The 15,630-nt window shown below is 32.3% G+C and overlaps 4 protein-coding genes across 4 annotated transcripts; 2 read left to right on the plus strand and 2 right to left on the minus strand.

Moving 5' to 3' along the window:
* Positions 1-7: 7 nt before the first annotated feature.
* On the plus strand, positions 8-1,820 carry LOC146532028 (allergen Tha p 1-like). The gene is made up of 3 exons (XM_085196990.1): positions 8-164; positions 683-870; positions 1,533-1,820. Exons 2-3 carry the CDS (start codon positions 684-686, stop codon positions 1,718-1,720), a joined length of 375 nt encoding a protein of 124 aa, XP_085053116.1. The 5' UTR covers positions 8-164; position 683; the 3' UTR covers positions 1,721-1,820.
* An 875-nt stretch (positions 1,821-2,695) lies between these two features.
* LOC146532029 (uncharacterized) lies at positions 2,696-9,203 on the minus strand. The gene is made up of 6 exons (XM_085197745.1): positions 8,982-9,203; positions 8,054-8,170; positions 6,552-6,740; positions 5,896-6,098; positions 3,390-3,588; positions 2,696-2,972 (listed from the first exon to the last, which is right to left on the minus strand). The coding sequence occupies exons 2-6, from the start codon at positions 8,085-8,087 to the stop codon at positions 2,761-2,763; spliced, it is 837 nt and encodes a 278-aa protein (XP_085053871.1). The 5' UTR covers positions 8,088-8,170; positions 8,982-9,203; the 3' UTR covers positions 2,696-2,760.
* Positions 9,204-10,632: 1,429 nt separating this feature from the next.
* LOC146532030 (uncharacterized) lies at positions 10,633-13,476 on the plus strand. Its single transcript, XM_085197746.1, has 4 exons — positions 10,633-10,819; positions 11,037-11,245; positions 12,244-12,430; positions 13,099-13,476. Exons 1-4 carry the CDS (start codon positions 10,642-10,644, stop codon positions 13,317-13,319), a joined length of 795 nt encoding a protein of 264 aa, XP_085053872.1. The 5' UTR covers positions 10,633-10,641; the 3' UTR covers positions 13,320-13,476.
* A 645-nt stretch (positions 13,477-14,121) lies between these two features.
* On the minus strand, positions 14,122-15,603 carry LOC146532031 (allergen Tha p 1-like). Its single transcript, XM_085196991.1, has 3 exons — positions 15,470-15,603; positions 14,776-14,963; positions 14,122-14,396 (listed from the first exon to the last, which is right to left on the minus strand). Exons 2-3 carry the CDS (start codon positions 14,960-14,962, stop codon positions 14,209-14,211), a joined length of 375 nt encoding a protein of 124 aa, XP_085053117.1. The 5' UTR covers position 14,963; positions 15,470-15,603; the 3' UTR covers positions 14,122-14,208.
* Between the last annotated feature and the right edge of the window lie 27 nt (positions 15,604-15,630).

Below are 15,630 nucleotides of genomic sequence, written 5' to 3' on the forward strand. Positions count from 1 at the left end.
TTTTGTCATCAATTCCAAGTCACGGCTTAATTTACGGTCGTTGAATCGATTGAGTCTTCTGGTCTATTCATGTCGACGGGTTTTCCTGTATTAAGATATATATAAGATTGTTAAACGATAATCCTAGCAGTTCTAACACAGCATACCTCCAAGAAACTACCAAGGTAAGTTAGTTTAATGTTTATTTAAATATATAATAGTAAAATATATATTATAATATCGCCTAGATTATCTACAATTAACAGATTTACATAGTAACTTGTATAAATTATTATTTATTAAAGTAGTATGCAGCGATGAATAGAATTAACCGAAATTCTTTAAGTTTTTCTAAGAATATTAGGTTTTTAGTGTTCTTTAAGATTAATTAGATTTATTTATTCTTCTTTTTATTGATATATTCTTTTTATTGTTATATAAGTAGCATTTCATTTATCAAAAGAATCGAACATTTCATTTTTTAAAGGTAGCAGGGGAGGCAGGGGGAGCCTAGCATTAAGATACTTCGGTCCCCATTTTAATCTGAATTCTTCAGTCATTGCTTGTTGAGTGGCGTAACTCAACGCTGCGCTTTCAAAAATCAAACCTACCTATGGCGTTTACTTGTGTCCCTCTCCCACAACTGGCTTTTAATAATAATATACGAGAAATATTTCTAACGATATTGTTATTTACTTTATAGCATGAAGACTATTTTAGTATTAGCAACGGTTTTGGCAGCGGCCGTGGCTGCCCCCGCTGATACGTACAATCCTGAGTACGATAACTTCAATGCTGAAGAAATCGTAGAGAACGTGCGCCTTCTTAAAAATTACGCCAAATGCTTCTTAGATGAAGGACCTTGCACGGCTGAAGGAACTGATTTTAAAAGTAAACTTATTTATTATCTTCATTTTATATGTTAGGGAAGCCATTGGTGGCGCAGGGCACAATATGTCTATAAACGCGGTATGTATGTAAACGTGACGGGTTGTGGGTTCAGTTCTCACTAAATGAATGAAATATTTAATATTTTAATTTCTTTGGTCTGGTGGCGAGGCAAAGCGCGGCGTTGAGTTCTGCCACTCAACATACAATACCTTCAGAATTCGGAGGAAAATAGGGAATAAAGTGTCTTAACGCTAGGTTCCCTCTGCCTACCATGCTGCTTCATAAAAAGCTTAAATGAGATATCGCTGATTTGGTCCAACTATTTTTTTATTTGTTTCAAAATGCCAGCTTATACGGGAAAAAAAATTAAAAATCTCTCTTAGTTGTTTCGTCGTTGTTTATGTTAAGAAGACTCGATCATAACAAAGCACAAAAATGGGATTTTGTCAGAATCCCTTGGGCGTGGGCAGAAAATGGGGAATCTGGTGCTTTTTCCTTAGTTTTCTGCATTACCAGTGAAAATTTGAAAAAAAATCTATTTTCATGCTATGTATTAAATTGAAGAAGTGTTTGCTTATATATAATAAGAATTATGTAGGTAATCTAAAATTAATTAGGTATAAAAAAATTGAATTTTAAATTATTTTCTTTTATTTGAACAGAAACCATCCCTGAAGCATTGAAGACTAACTGCGCAAAATGCACTCCTAAGCAACGTGAGCTCATCCGTACAATGGTTCGTGGCTTCCAAACCAAACTACCTGATCTGTGGAAGGAGCTTGCCATGAAACAGGATCCCAATGGAGAATACAAAGAATCTTTTGAAAAATTCTTGAACTCGACTGATTAAGCCTACAGCCGTTTTAAAGTGCCATTTTTAATTAGATGAATGAAAAAGTTTTATTATTTTTAATTTAATTTGATGAATAAAAAAATATTTTTTTTGTTAAGTTTATATTTTTATTATTATATTTTTAAAATTTGCATAAATATTTGGTTTTTTACATTAAATAATTTTAATTTGGCTTGTCTTATTATATTGATTTATATTAAACTAAGTTTCGCCCAGTAAAACTTATTCTAACGATTAGTTTGTTTAAGATATTGTGTTATTATAGCCAAGTTATTCAAAATATTTATTACATAAATTGTTACATATGTGATATTTGGATGTACAAGATAAGTTATTACGGTAAAGTTTCATCCAAATCTGTTCAGTAGTTTTTTCGTGAAAGTGGAACAAACACCCCTACTACAAGCGTTTACATTGAGATATTGACGTCGGCTTCAATTAATAATTTTATTCCTTCTACTTCTACTTCATTATTTTTTTCCTTACAGATACGTTGAAATGGTCTATTTGATATCTGTTTGGAGGACACATTTAATATTTATCCGTACCTGACGGTGAGACCGTCGTGGCGCAGCGGCACAAGGGTGTCACTGTAACGCGACGGTTGAGGGTTCGATCCCCACTCGAGGAAGTGAAACATTTATTTAAATTTATATTTTCATTTCCTCGCTCTAGTGTCGAGGCAAAGCGCGGCGTTGAGTTCCGCCACTCAACACGCAATGCCTCCAGAATTCGGCGGAAAGTGAGGAACGGAGTGTAACAACACAATGTTAACAAACAAAAAACAATTAACACGATGTTTCCTCTGCCTACCCTGCTATGTGCGGGATACAGCGTGAAGCTGATTTTTATATTTTTATTAGAAATCAAATGTAATGCAGATAAGTACTCGTAAATTAATAATAATATAGGTAATTTAAGCAGGCAAAATTGCGAGCGGCTTGCTAGTTATAAATAAAATTAAGATTTGTATCAACAATTTTATTTGTAAAGATTGTATCTACTTATAGCAAAAATTGCTATTTACTTTAAACAGTTCAAACAACAATTTCCATATCGGGTTTTACGTATTTGGATATTTCTTTTTCGAAATCATCGAAGTATTTGTTTTCAGGGTCATAGTGGTGCCTGAAGCACCAGTAATCTTCAGGAATCAACTCTTTGGCTGCCTGAAGGCCCGCCCAGAACATATACCTTTGGTTGGGGTTACATCGCCTGCAAGCTTGTACAACAGATTCCGGGATATTTCCTTGAAGAAAATACAAAATAGTTCTATATAAATACAAAATAATGAAAATTATGTAATTATATAACTTAATAATTTTTAATATAATATAACTATAGACGCTAGAAGAGCAAACTAATCAATAATTCTTCTTTTATCTTAAGCAAACTCACAAAATGAAAAGGCAGTTAGTTATACCTTCATTATTATATTAATAAAAATAATAATATTACATAACCTTAATTATTATATTACTATTAAATTAATGCTATTATATCTCAATATACGAAATTTCTTTAGTGTGAATTAAATGGAAGTGGCACAATGCCTCAAAAAATTCGTCGGTATGTGGGGAACAGAGTGTCTTAACTCTATCTTCTCACTGCCTACCCTGTATATGCGGGGTACAGTATAATGCTGTATATATAATGAAATACATACTTTTGTAGCTTTCCGCCAGTGTCGTACAAGGTCCTCTGTCATTGAAGCAGTCCATATATGCCTGGAGCACCATTCGGTCGGCCTTGACAGCGTTCATGTCGAGATGATCGTTACCAGTAGTGTAGTATTCGATATCAGCGGCCGCGACGGCGACGAAGGCAAAAAGTATGATAGCTTTCATTTTGGTACCTATAAGATTAAAAAAAAATAATCAGTAATATAGTGTTAGGGCACTCCTTTCCCCACTTTCTGCCAAATTCTGGTTGATTCGGGGCTGATGTTACCGCTAGTAAATTTTATGTGTAAAACACTTAGCATCATGGGTGGAGAAAACATTGACACCTGAAGAAATTATTGCTTAAATAACATATGGAATCAAAATGAGATGAATTATATGCTAAAAGTCGTAAACATATGTTATAATATATTTATTCGTTTGTCATAGTGTATGAGGACCTCCTCGTGCGAATCTCTAATACAAAAAAAATCGCTAAATAGTTTAATTATTTTTTTTACTATTGCAAGTCAGAGGATAGAGAGAGCAGCCAACAGGAGGCGAAGCCCTTGATATTTTATATATATTTATATGCCTTGAACTAGTATATCATATAAAAATATTTTATATTTTCTTTTTACTATAAATATATTTGTATCTTTAAAAGATGCTTGAAGTAAGACTCACCTGTTGAATGAAACACTTTAATAAGAATGGTGAAACATTTACTTTTTGCCTTATTTATATCAACTAACTAATGATGTTTTTCTTTTAATGTTCAAATTAATTTACGATTGCATTTTGATAGGAATTATTTTAATTATATATGTGGTGGCGCAGAGGCACTAGGGTGTGAATGTAATGCGACGGTTGTGAGTTCGATTCCCACTCGAGGAACGAAATTTTTACTTAAATTTAGGTATTACCATTTCTTAGGGTGTCGAGGCAAAAGCGCGGCGTTGAGTTTCGCTACTCAACATGCAATGTCTCCAGAATTCGGTGGAAAGTAGGGAACGGAGTGTCTTAACACTAGGTTCCCTCTGCCTACCTTGCTGTGTGCGGGATAATATTCAAATTAACATAGGCAAGTACAAAGACAAACCTAAGTTCTTAATTCATTAGAAATTGAGTTATTATATCATCAGCTTACCCCAATAACTTGATAGAATACTAGATAACACTAGATTTCCTTATAATATTTAAATACCCTGAATGCCTGAAGGAACCTTTTGTTTGAGAGAGAGAATAGAAAATTTATTTAAGATCAAATTTATAAACTGATCTTTTTAAAACCTACACATTATTGGATTCAATAGGTACATTAATAGAAAACCAAAAGAAACAAAACAATCTGTTAATTATTTGTTTTATGTCAAGCAAGTCTAGCTTATATATACATTTTTACCATTAATAGCATACTTTTGTGACTGGCTGTCAATGTCGAACAAGGTCATCTTTCGGTATAACAGCCAAGTAGGCCAGGAGTTCCATTCAGCTTGCAATAAGAGCATCCATGTCCAGATGATCTCTCTGTCTTAATCAGTTTTGTAAAACTCGATATCAGCGGCCACGAGGGCGACAAAAGAAAATAGCAACATAACCTTACTTTTGACATCTGTAAGATTAACGAAAGTAATTTGAATATTTTGGTTTATGATTGATTTATTAATTGTTCAGAGGCCGTCAGGCCAGTCGTGGCGCAAGCGCGTGGCGTGTTACTGTAAACGTGGCAGGTTGGGGGTTAGACTCCCGAGGAAATGGAATATTTGATATTTCTCATTTTCTCATTCTGGTGTCGAGACAATGCGGAGCGTTGAGTTGCCTGCAGAATTCGACGGGAAATGGAAGGCGGATGTGTCTTAATGGGAACGGAGTATCTAGAGTAACATGATTCACAGGTTCCCTTTGTATAAAAAAATTGAATTTTGATATATTTTTTTTATTTGAACAGAAACCATCCCTGAAGCATTGAAGACTAACCGCGCAAAATGCACTCCCAAGCAACGTGAGCTCATCCGTACAATGGTTCGTGGCTTCCAAACCAAACTACCTGATCTGTGGAAGGAGCTTGCCATGAAACAGGATCCCAATGGAGAATATAAATAATCTTTTGAAAAATTCTTAAACTCGTCTGATTAAGCCTACAGCCGTTTTAAAGTGCCATTTTTAATTAGATGAATGAAAAGGTTTTATTATTTTTAATTTAATTTGATAAATAAAAAAAATAAAAAAAATTGTTAAGTTTATATTTTTTATAGAATTTGCATAAATCTTTGGTTTTTTTTAATTAAATAATTTTATTTTGGCTTGTCTTATTACATTGGTTTAGATTAAATTAAGTTTCGCCCGCTAAAACTTATCCTAAGAAGATAAGTTTTTTTACGATATTATTAAAGTCAAGTTATCTATACTGCGTAATAAATAAAATTAAGATTTATGTCAAACATTTTATTAGTAAAAATTGTATAAATAAAGCAAAAACTGCTATTTACTTTAAATAGCTTAAACAACAATTTCCATGTCGGGTTTTACGTATTTGGATATTTCTTTTTCGTAAGCGTCGAAGTATTTGTTTTCAGGGTCATAGTGGTGCCTGAAGTACCAGTAATCTTCAGGAATCAACTCTTTGGCTGCCTGAAGGCCCGTCCAGAACATGTACTTTTGGTTGGGGTTGCATCGCCTGCAAGCTTGTACAATAGATTCCTGGATATTTCCTATAAGAAAATACAAAATAGTTATTTATAAATATAAAATAACGACAATTATGTACGTGTACCTTAATAATTTTTATAATATATATAATATAACGGTAGACGATAGAAGAACAAACTTTTTAAATAAGGCTATTAATTCTTCTTTTATCTTAAGCCAGCTCACAAATGAAAAGGTAATTATATCTTCATTATTATATTACTATTAAATTAATGCTATTATATTTCAATATACGAAATTTCTATAGTGTCAATAAAATGGAAGCTGTCGTGGCGTGTTCGATTCCCACTCCAATATTTTCATTTCTTTGCATTGGCACCAAGCCTGGTGTTGAGTTCCACCACTCAACACGCAATCCCGGTAAGTGGGGAACGGAGTGTCTTAACACTATCTTCCCACTGTCTACCCTGCCATATGCGGGATACAGCGTAATGCTGTATATATAACATACATACTTTTGTAACTTTCCGCCAGTGTCGTACAAGGTCCTCTGTCATTGAAGCAGTCCATATATGCCTGGAGTACCATTCGGTCGGCCTTGACAGCGTTCATGTCGAGATGATCGTTACCAGTAGTGTAGTATTCGATATCAGCGGCCGCGACGGCGACGAAGGCAAGGAGTACGATTGCTTTCATTTTGATACCTAAAAGATAAAAAAAAATAATCAGCTTCACGCTCTACCTCGCACTTAGCAGTCCATGCAAAAGGAATCTAGTGTTAGGGCACTCCTTTCCCCACTTTTCGCCAAATTCTGGCTGATTCAGGGGTCATGAGATTAGTCACCGCGAGTGTTTTCTTTTGTGTAAAAGAGTTTGTAGCATCATGGGTGGAGAAAACATTGACACTTGAAGAAATTATTGCTTAAATAACATATGGAATCAAAACGAGATGGATTATATGCTAAAAATCTTGTAAGTACATGTTATAATCAGTGCCAGTTTTAGCACTACCGGCGCCCTGGGCGAAGTTTTTTCGGCGCCCCCTAACTACAATTCAATAACATACAAAAAAGGGAATGGGTACAACGAAATAACCATCTATTTAAAAAAAAAATAATGAAAAAAACTAATAAAATTTCACTTCTTCTAGCCTTTCTATCTGCGAACTCTTTTGTTAGGCATTCAAAGTCTATGTTTTCTGCAATTTTATTTTCAAAGGAAACGGGCATCAAAGTCGACGATCACTTTGTGTTTTTTTTTTTAGATCTTAGACCATTTTAAAGGACATCAAGTCCCCTAAGCCGCACCGGGCAGCAAATACCCTAGCTACTGCAGCGAGGAGACATCTTTGCGCAAAGCGCCCTTTTTATCCGGCGCCCCTGGGCGGTCGCCCAGCCTCGCCCTACCCTAACGCCGCTACTGGTTATAATATATTTATTCGTCTGTCATAGTGTATGAGGACCTCCTCGCGCGAATCTCTAATACAAAAAAAAAGCTAAACATTTTAATTTTTTTTTTATTATGGAAAGTCGTAGGATAGAGAGGGGAGCCGACAGGAGGCGTAGCCCTTGGTATTTTATAATTATTTATATGCCTTGAACTAGTATATCTTATAAAAATATTTTATATTTTCTTTTTACTATAAATATGTTTGTATCTTTAAAAGATGCTTGAAGTAGAGACTAAGACTAAGTAAGACTCACCTGTTGAATGAAGCACTTTAATAAGAATGGGGACATTTTTAATTTTTGCCTTATTTATATTAACTAACTAATGATTTTTTTCGTTTAATGTTCAAATCAACTAACGATTGCGTTTTGGTCATAATTATTTTAATTATATATGTGGTGGCGCAGAGGCACTAGGGTGTGAATGTAATGCGACGGTTGTGAGTTCGATTCCCACTCGAGGAACGAAATTTTTACTTAAATTTATATTTCCGTTTTGTAGCTCTGGTATCTGGTATAGTATTCAAGTTAACATAGGCAACTACAAAGACAACATTTTTGTTCTTAACTCATTAGAAGTTGATTTATTATATCTACAATCATCAGCTTCCCCCCGGATTCCTGAAGGAACCTTTTGTTTGAGGTTGCATTAACAGCAAGCTGGTTAACAGCTTCAGGGATATTTCCTTAAAAAATACAAAATAGTTTGGTAAATATTGATAAACTGATTTTTTTTTAAACCTACACATTATTGGATTATTTAACTACAAGGTTCAATAGGTACATTAATAGAAAGCCAAAAGGAACAAAAGAATCTGTTAATTATTTGTTTTATGTCAAGGAAGTCTAGCTAATATATAAATTTTTCGAAAACATTAATAACATACTTTTGCAACTGGCTGTCAATGTCGGTCATCTTTCGGTATAGCAGCCAAGTAGGCCAGGAGTTGCTCTTATTGCAAGCTGAATGGATCAGCTTGCAATAAGAGCATCCATGTCCAGATGATCATTATCAGTATTGGAGAACTCCATATAGGCCACGAGGGCGACAAAAGAAAATAGCAACATAACCTTAATTTTGACATCTATAAAATTAACGAAAGTAATTTGAATATTTTGGTCTATTATTGATTAATTATTTATTCAGAGGCCGTAAGCCCACTTGTGGCGCAAGCGCGTGGCGTGTTACTGTAAACGTGGCAGGTTGTGGGCTAGACTCCCGCGGAAATGGAATATTTAATATTTCTCATTTTCTCATTCTGGTGTCGAGACAAAGCGGGGCGTTGAGTTGCTTGCAGAATTCGACGGGAAATAGGGAACGGATGTGTCTTAATGGGAACGGAGTATCTTAACACTTGGTTCACAGGTTCCCTTTGCCTACCCAGCTATGTTCGGAATGTAGCGTAGAGTTAAACATAAATGACACATACATATCTGTTGAATACACTAAGATTGAAATGCTGAAAATATACTTTTTAGTTTATTTATACCACTTACCTACAAACGAATTCCTTCACTTAATGATCAAATTGCTTTACGATTGAATAATAAGCCTAAGTAGTTATTAATTGTTTTCAATTAAAACACAATTTAAAGTATATTATACTTCCTGATATATCGTATTTATTAATATTTCATTATTTCACATTAATAAATGTTCTCAATTATTGTTTTCGTAACAGAAGGTAGTTCGAAATAATGCCATAGAATAGCTGTTGTACCTCAACCGCAAAAAAGTGATTCTTTTTCTAATAAAAGATGCGTTTCCAAGCATGCCCTAGATAAAAACATTAATGATATTTTAGGAAAATAGTATATTTCTATTTATTATTGAAAAAATTACCTAATATTTTAGACAAATCGGATGACAAGTAATTGCACAAAATAATATTTAACATATTCTGCCTAAGTGAAACTAACAAAAGATTTAATTTGAAAAAAGGAAAGAATAAAGAAATTAAAAATAATAGAAGAACAAAAAAAAACATATTAGAATTTAAAATATTACACCTTAATATACAATGTAAAAAGATTATAACAACCATTTTTTAAAATTTTATGTATTTAATTATGTATATTGCAATTAAAGTAGGTAGTGTACCTAAATTAAAACTTGCATTCCAAAAAAAAAACCACCCATAAAATTAATATTAACTATTTTATTATTCATAAAATATCATGTTATCATTACAATAACATAAAGGAATCCATAAAATTATTGTTAACTGTTTTATCATTAAAAACATGTACAGGAAGTATTTCATTTTATTATCTGAAACTTATCTGGATTTTGAAAGGTCCTTAGAACCACCTGAATGCTTAGTCTTGAATTTAGGGATAAGTGGAGAATGGAATTCAATAGGATCTTCAAATTCCACACTAAATTTTATTTGTGGTACATTTCAAGGTCTCAAAGACAATAGTGGAATGGCAGGATAACAATGAAGTTGCATGGCTGGTTTGAAACCAGCTACTATTAGTTTAATAATAAAATATGGCAGAAAAATGGCTAAATGTCATAAAAATTTCTTACACTCTTTATAAACATTGTTTTTCATTTACAATGAGTTATTTTAATAACATTAATTTTTATAACCAATATTTATGCAATAATTGAGGACCTTTTTACTTATCAAAACTAACCATGCTGCTAGCTAGTCTATAACCTGTTATAAGTAATTGAAAATTTTTGATTTTCAATTGAATCTCTAATTTTATCTAGAAAAATTATAAATATCAATTTATTTATGCAAAACCCTCTTATGTTTCCAAAATAAATTTTTAATTTCTTATAATTGATAGGTACAGTATTTAGAAAAAAACATTTAAATATACATAATTTTTAACATCATTAAAATGTTATTTAATAGTAATTATTCATGAAAATGTTATAATTAACTAAGCAAGACGGGAGGGTGAGAGGGGGAGGTCGAGCAACTTCATTAAAAGTATTGTCTATGACTTATTGGTATAAATAAGACAAATTAATTCTATATCATTACTTCAATAGAGGTGTTCACTGAATAAGGTATGATAAATATTTATTAAGAAAATGTATATAAAAAATCTATAATAAACACTATAAGTAAGTTTTTTTAAATATTTCCTTGCGACAGATAATTAATATTTTGTTATACTTGTCTTGCAGATTATAAAAATGAAGATTATTGTGCTTTTCGCGTTCGTTGCCACGGTGGCTGCCGTCGAATTCTACACGACTGGCAATGACCATCTCGACATGGACGCGCTCGTCAACGATAAGTTCGAGCTCAAATATTACGTGGATTGCTTCCTAGACAAAGCACCGTGCACTGAGCTTACACTCAGCTATAAAAGTACGTATCAATTATTATTAATAAAAATTCTTTTTTACTACCATGCTACCATGTTATAGTTTTATCTTTAAGTTTATTGTTTTTATGAAAATATGATTTTTTTATTAGTTAAGCTTCCATAAAGCTGCACTTCCACTTTCCTTTTGGAATATCGCTACTCCACGTATAGTTTAAATTTCCGATTATTAATTAACATGAGGAATTATGATTTTCACAGAAATTATACCCGAATCGGTTAAAGAAGCGTGCAAGAAGTGCAACCCTAACCAAAGATATCAGTACTGGCGATTCCTCGAGGGACTCAAGGCGCAACTTCCTGAGGAATACACGAACTTTAGAAATTTTTTCGACCCTGAAAACAAATATATCGACGCTTTGGAGAATGTAATCTCCAAATATACCAAGCCTGATATGGACTTGCTCGATTAAAGTCTTCTGTTTTATAATGTGTGCTCTTCATATATCTATTATTAGTTTATTTGACGTAAGGCACATGGAAGACCTATTAATGTTATTATTCTTTATGCTTAATAAATATTCATATTAACAAAAAAAAGTTTATTCATTTATTATATAATTAGGTAATTTTCGTAAATAAATAGTTTAGGTAAGATAAACGGTTGATGTAATAAATATCATGTAGACGTATATATTAAATGTGATGTCCAGAAATCTTTTAGCAGGAAAATCGATGGTCTCTTTCTTAGTGTGCTTATCCATCGAAGGCTTATCCATATGCTTTTTAACCATATCAAACATTAAAACGATGTCCCATCAGCGGAAAGATGAATAAAATCAAATTAAATGAAATCAGGTTCACGCTGGGCAGGGTAGACAGAGGGAACCTTGTCTCCGTCCGTCCTCCGTTTCCCACTTTCCGCCGAATCCTGGAGGCATAGCGTGTTGAAAAATAATATACAATAGTTCATAGTTGTTACGTCACAAGTTAGTTTGACATCATTTCTAATTTGAATTTCCGTTTTTTGATTTAGATTAATTAACTATGGACAGGTTGTAATAATTATTCACATTTACAGTTTAAATTATCTGTATTAACATGTATATTATAATATAGATTAAAAAAGTATTAGAATGATGACAATTATTAAAATATTATTTAACGTTATTTAAAGAATCACATCACTTAATACGACTAAAAGTTAAAAGCATTGTCTATGACTCTTTTGTATAAATAGGATGAATTACGGCCTATCTTCCTATTCCATTACTGGTGTTCATCCAAGAAGAAGATTCTACAGTAAATACTATCCAGAAGATTCTACCCCAAGACAGCAAATATTTAAAGTAAGATTATATTATAAGTTAGGTATTTTATTATTTATTATAATATTTGTCTTGCAAATTTTAAAAAAGAAGTTCATTAAAGTAAGATATTGATATTTTATGTTATATTTCTGTTGCAGATATTGAAAATGAAGATTATTCTGGTTTTCGCTTTAATTGCCACGGTGGCGGCCCACGAATTCTATACGACTGGGAACGACCGCCTCGACATGGACTCACTCATCGCCAACATACCCGAGCTCCAAAAGTTCGTGGATTGCTTCCTGGAGAGAATAACGTGCACGGAACTCACAACCACTTATAAAGGTACGTGTTTAATGGTATTTAGCACGTTTTTTCAAGCAAAGCCACGTGTTACCTTATTATATTTTTAGTTGTATTCAGTTTTATTTTATGAAACGTTATAATATTATTTTATTTAAAGGTAGATATTGATATTATGTTATTTTATTCCTATTTTACAATAGATTGTACATGTCTTTATATTAGTTAAAATTATATTTGCGTTGTAGGGTAGATAGAAAATATTGACAATGACTTGTATTTTATTCGGTACTAGCGGACGCGCGCAGCTTCGCTTGCGTATTTAGGGGTGAATTCTAATAACCCATGAAACATGTGTTCAATTAAATACTTTTAAAAATCTAATTTTTTTAAATTTTATAAAAACCGGTGCCGATTTAATTTTTTTCTATAAAAACTTTGAACCCATATTTCACCCCTTTAGGGCTAAAATGTTTCAAAATCCCTTCTTAGTGGATGTCTAGATAACGAAAGTAAACATCTGTCCAAATTTAACGTTTCTACGCACAGCGGTTACGACTGTGCATGCGTCTTATCTCAGTCAGTGAGGACAAGTCCTTTTATATATATATAGATAGATTACATTTAATTTGTATTTTAGTTTCTTTTTTATTCCTAATTTCTTCGGATATTCCTTTTATGTGGCCATAACGTGTGTTTATTTTTCACAGTAATATTAGAAGAAGCGGTTAAAGAAGCATGCCACAAGTGCAACCCCAACCAAAAACATCAGTTCTGGCGATTCCTTGAAGGCCTCAAGGTGCAATTGCCGGAGGAATACATCAACTTTAGACATCATTACGATCCCGAAAATAAATATTTCGACGCTTTAGAAAAGGAAATCTCAAGATATCATAGTCGTGATATGGATTTGCTTGATTCTATTGTATAATTTAATTAATCATTGTTTTTTATTTATTTGATTTAAAAGAAATGTTTGCCATAATTTTTGTTATTGCTTAGTGTATAGTGAGTGACTTTAGGGTACGTGTAAAAACTATTTAATTTATTATTTTTAATTCTCAATAAATATCCATATTACCAAAAAAGGTTTTTTTTTTCATTTCAACTTAAATTACAAATTAATGCTCCATAGATGAAATTATTTTTAGTTATTAGCAAAAGTTTTTAGTACCTACCTACAAGTAATAAAATATCCATTGGTTAATACAATTTTAAAAGAGTGCAAGTTCGAAATTAATGGCGTAGGAGAATAAAAGCCTTGACTAAGACTAAAAAATAAAGACATATATGTAATTTAATAGCACTCATATTTATTCCAAAACTTATTATCTTAGAAATGGTATAGTAAGAAGTGGGTCAATTTTTTTTACGTTGACTGACTATAAAATACTTAGATTATAGAGAGAGAGAGAGAGAATAAGAGAACACGAAGAAAACATGATGTCCTATTTAGTGAAAATACTTTGTATACCCGTGTTTTTATTGAAAAAGTTTTGTTAAGTTTTACAAGTGGGTAGAATTCAGCGGAAAGTGGGGAACGGAGTGTATTATCTGTTGTTTAAGTTGATTCAATTTTTATTTGTTTTAAAAACTATATAGACTTTAAGGGAGATTCAATTGTTATTGATGGTTTTTGCATAAAGAAAAATGTCGTTAATAAAAATAAATAATTTTTGTAGCTTAAGTATGTTTAATTAATAATTTATGAATTAACACATGTGATGTTGACATTATTATAATAAAAATAAAGTAAATAATAAATATATCACGAAATTGTTTCACATAGTACGTGTTCATTTTCAATGAATAATTTTCATTTAGTCAGAGCTGTTGAGGAATTGCTCAAAGGACTCCTTGTATTCCCCTTTAGGGTCCTCTTTTTCAGTGAGTTCTTGCCAGATCGCAGGCAGCTTGGCTTGGAAGCCGCGAACCACATCACGGATCAGTTGACGTTGCTTGGGACTACATCTGCCACAGTTCGTTTTCAATGCATCAGGTATTGCCCCTAAAATATGCAAATAGTACAAAATTAAAAATAAAAATTATAATCTATCTATCTATTTGGCGGAAAATAGTAAACGTAGTGTCTTAACACCAGGTTCCCTCTGTCGGGGAGGGAACCTGGTGCTATGTATGGGATACACCGTGACGCTAAAAAAAAATCTACCTTACAAATTCGTCATAAAAATCTATAAATATAATAAATAGCATTGCAATAATTTATAAGTCTTTTCAAACAAATTAGCAATTCCTTCGCTGTGCTATCTACCATGGAGAGAAAATCTCTGAAGAACATCGACATTCTTGATTTCACACTGAGAAATGTCGTAATATTAACTTTAATAAGACAAGGAAGTATCCGGAATATCAAGAAATATACTTACTTCTAAAATCCATTCCTTCAGCCGTACAAGGTCCTTGGTATAAGAAGCATTTACCATAATTTCTTAATAAGCGAACATTTTCTACCAGTTCTTGAGCGTTAAAGTTGTCATATATTGGATTGTAAGTGTCTTCAGGGTGCGCCAACGCCACCGCCAACGTGGCTGCTAAAACCAAGATTGTCTTCATCCTGGTAATAAATATGAAAAATATTATTTTTATGACTTTAAAGCATAAGATATAACCTAGTGACGAAAATATTTCCACTCGTTATATAGCTTCTTAATAAGTAATAATAGTAACCGAACTTATAAATAACCTCACTTTCGATCAATTAATGCTAATTAATTTGTATAAAATATTAATAATTTATAAGAGAAATTAAACTTTTTTAAATAATACTAAGGTAAAGTTTAAATATTATGGAAAATAAATTGCAAAAAGTAGCTAAATTATAAATAAATTTAATGGATTAGGCTAAATTGGTATACGTTTATAATTGCAGCCTACCTGCAAATACGATAATACGAGTATTTAAAATATGTAAGTACTTTTTCATTTGATTTTATATATATACATATTATTTTTGGAACCTAATTTACAGTTAAATTCTATTATTTTTATGCACTTTTAACACCATATATGAAATATTAATAACTATAACGAAATCATAATTTTAATGAAATAAATACTTGCCTTAATGTAACTTGTCGCCTCGTCGTTGTCACACTGCGTATTTTAACGTCTAACAATCGTTTATTAGCGGTTTTCGTATAAATATGTTTATGCGATTTGGTCAGCAAGATCAATAGATTCGACAAATGTAAACAATTTCAATGTGCTGAGGTTCTCTGTGC

This window comes from Heliconius melpomene, chromosome 14, assembly GCF_056956725.1.
Source record: "Heliconius melpomene rosina isolate 202511_hmr_F chromosome 14, ASM5695672v1, whole genome shotgun sequence".
In the NCBI taxonomy this organism is placed as follows: Eukaryota; Metazoa; Arthropoda; class Insecta; order Lepidoptera; family Nymphalidae; genus Heliconius; species Heliconius melpomene.

Bases quoted from the DNA above. Each gene is read 5' to 3' on its own strand.
- LOC146532029 (XM_085197745.1), bottom strand. From the start codon at position 8,087: ATGATTGTAGATATAATAAATCAACTTCTAATGA. The intron at 6,741-8,053 runs GTTAAGAACAAA...TTTATCTTTTAG, and splicing joins AATAAATCAACTTCTAATGA to GTATCAAAATGAAAGCAATC. The intron at 2,973-3,389 runs GTATGTATTTCA...ATTTTCTTCAAG, and splicing joins ACTGGCGGAAAGCTACAAAA to GAAATATCCCGGAATCTGTT.
- LOC146532030 (XM_085197746.1), top strand. From the start codon at position 10,642: ATGAAGATTATTGTGCTTTTCGCGTTCGTTGCCACGGTGGCTGCCGTC. The intron at 10,820-11,036 runs GTACGTATCAAT...TGATTTTCACAG, and splicing joins GCTTACACTCAGCTATAAAA to AAATTATACCCGAATCGGTT. The intron at 12,431-13,098 runs GTACGTGTTTAA...TATTTTTCACAG, and splicing joins ACTCACAACCACTTATAAAG to TAATATTAGAAGAAGCGGTT.
- LOC146532031 (XM_085196991.1), bottom strand. From the start codon at position 14,962: ATGAAGACAATCTTGGTTTTAGCAGCCACGTTGGCGGTGGCGTTGGCG. The intron at 14,397-14,775 runs GTAAGTATATTT...TGCATATTTTAG, and splicing joins TGAAGGAATGGATTTTAGAA to GGGCAATACCTGATGCATTG.
- LOC146532028 (XM_085196990.1), top strand. From the start codon at position 684: ATGAAGACTATTTTAGTATTAGCAACGGTTTTGGCAGCGGCCGTGGCT. The intron at 871-1,532 runs GTAAACTTATTT...TTATTTGAACAG, and splicing joins TGAAGGAACTGATTTTAAAA to AAACCATCCCTGAAGCATTG.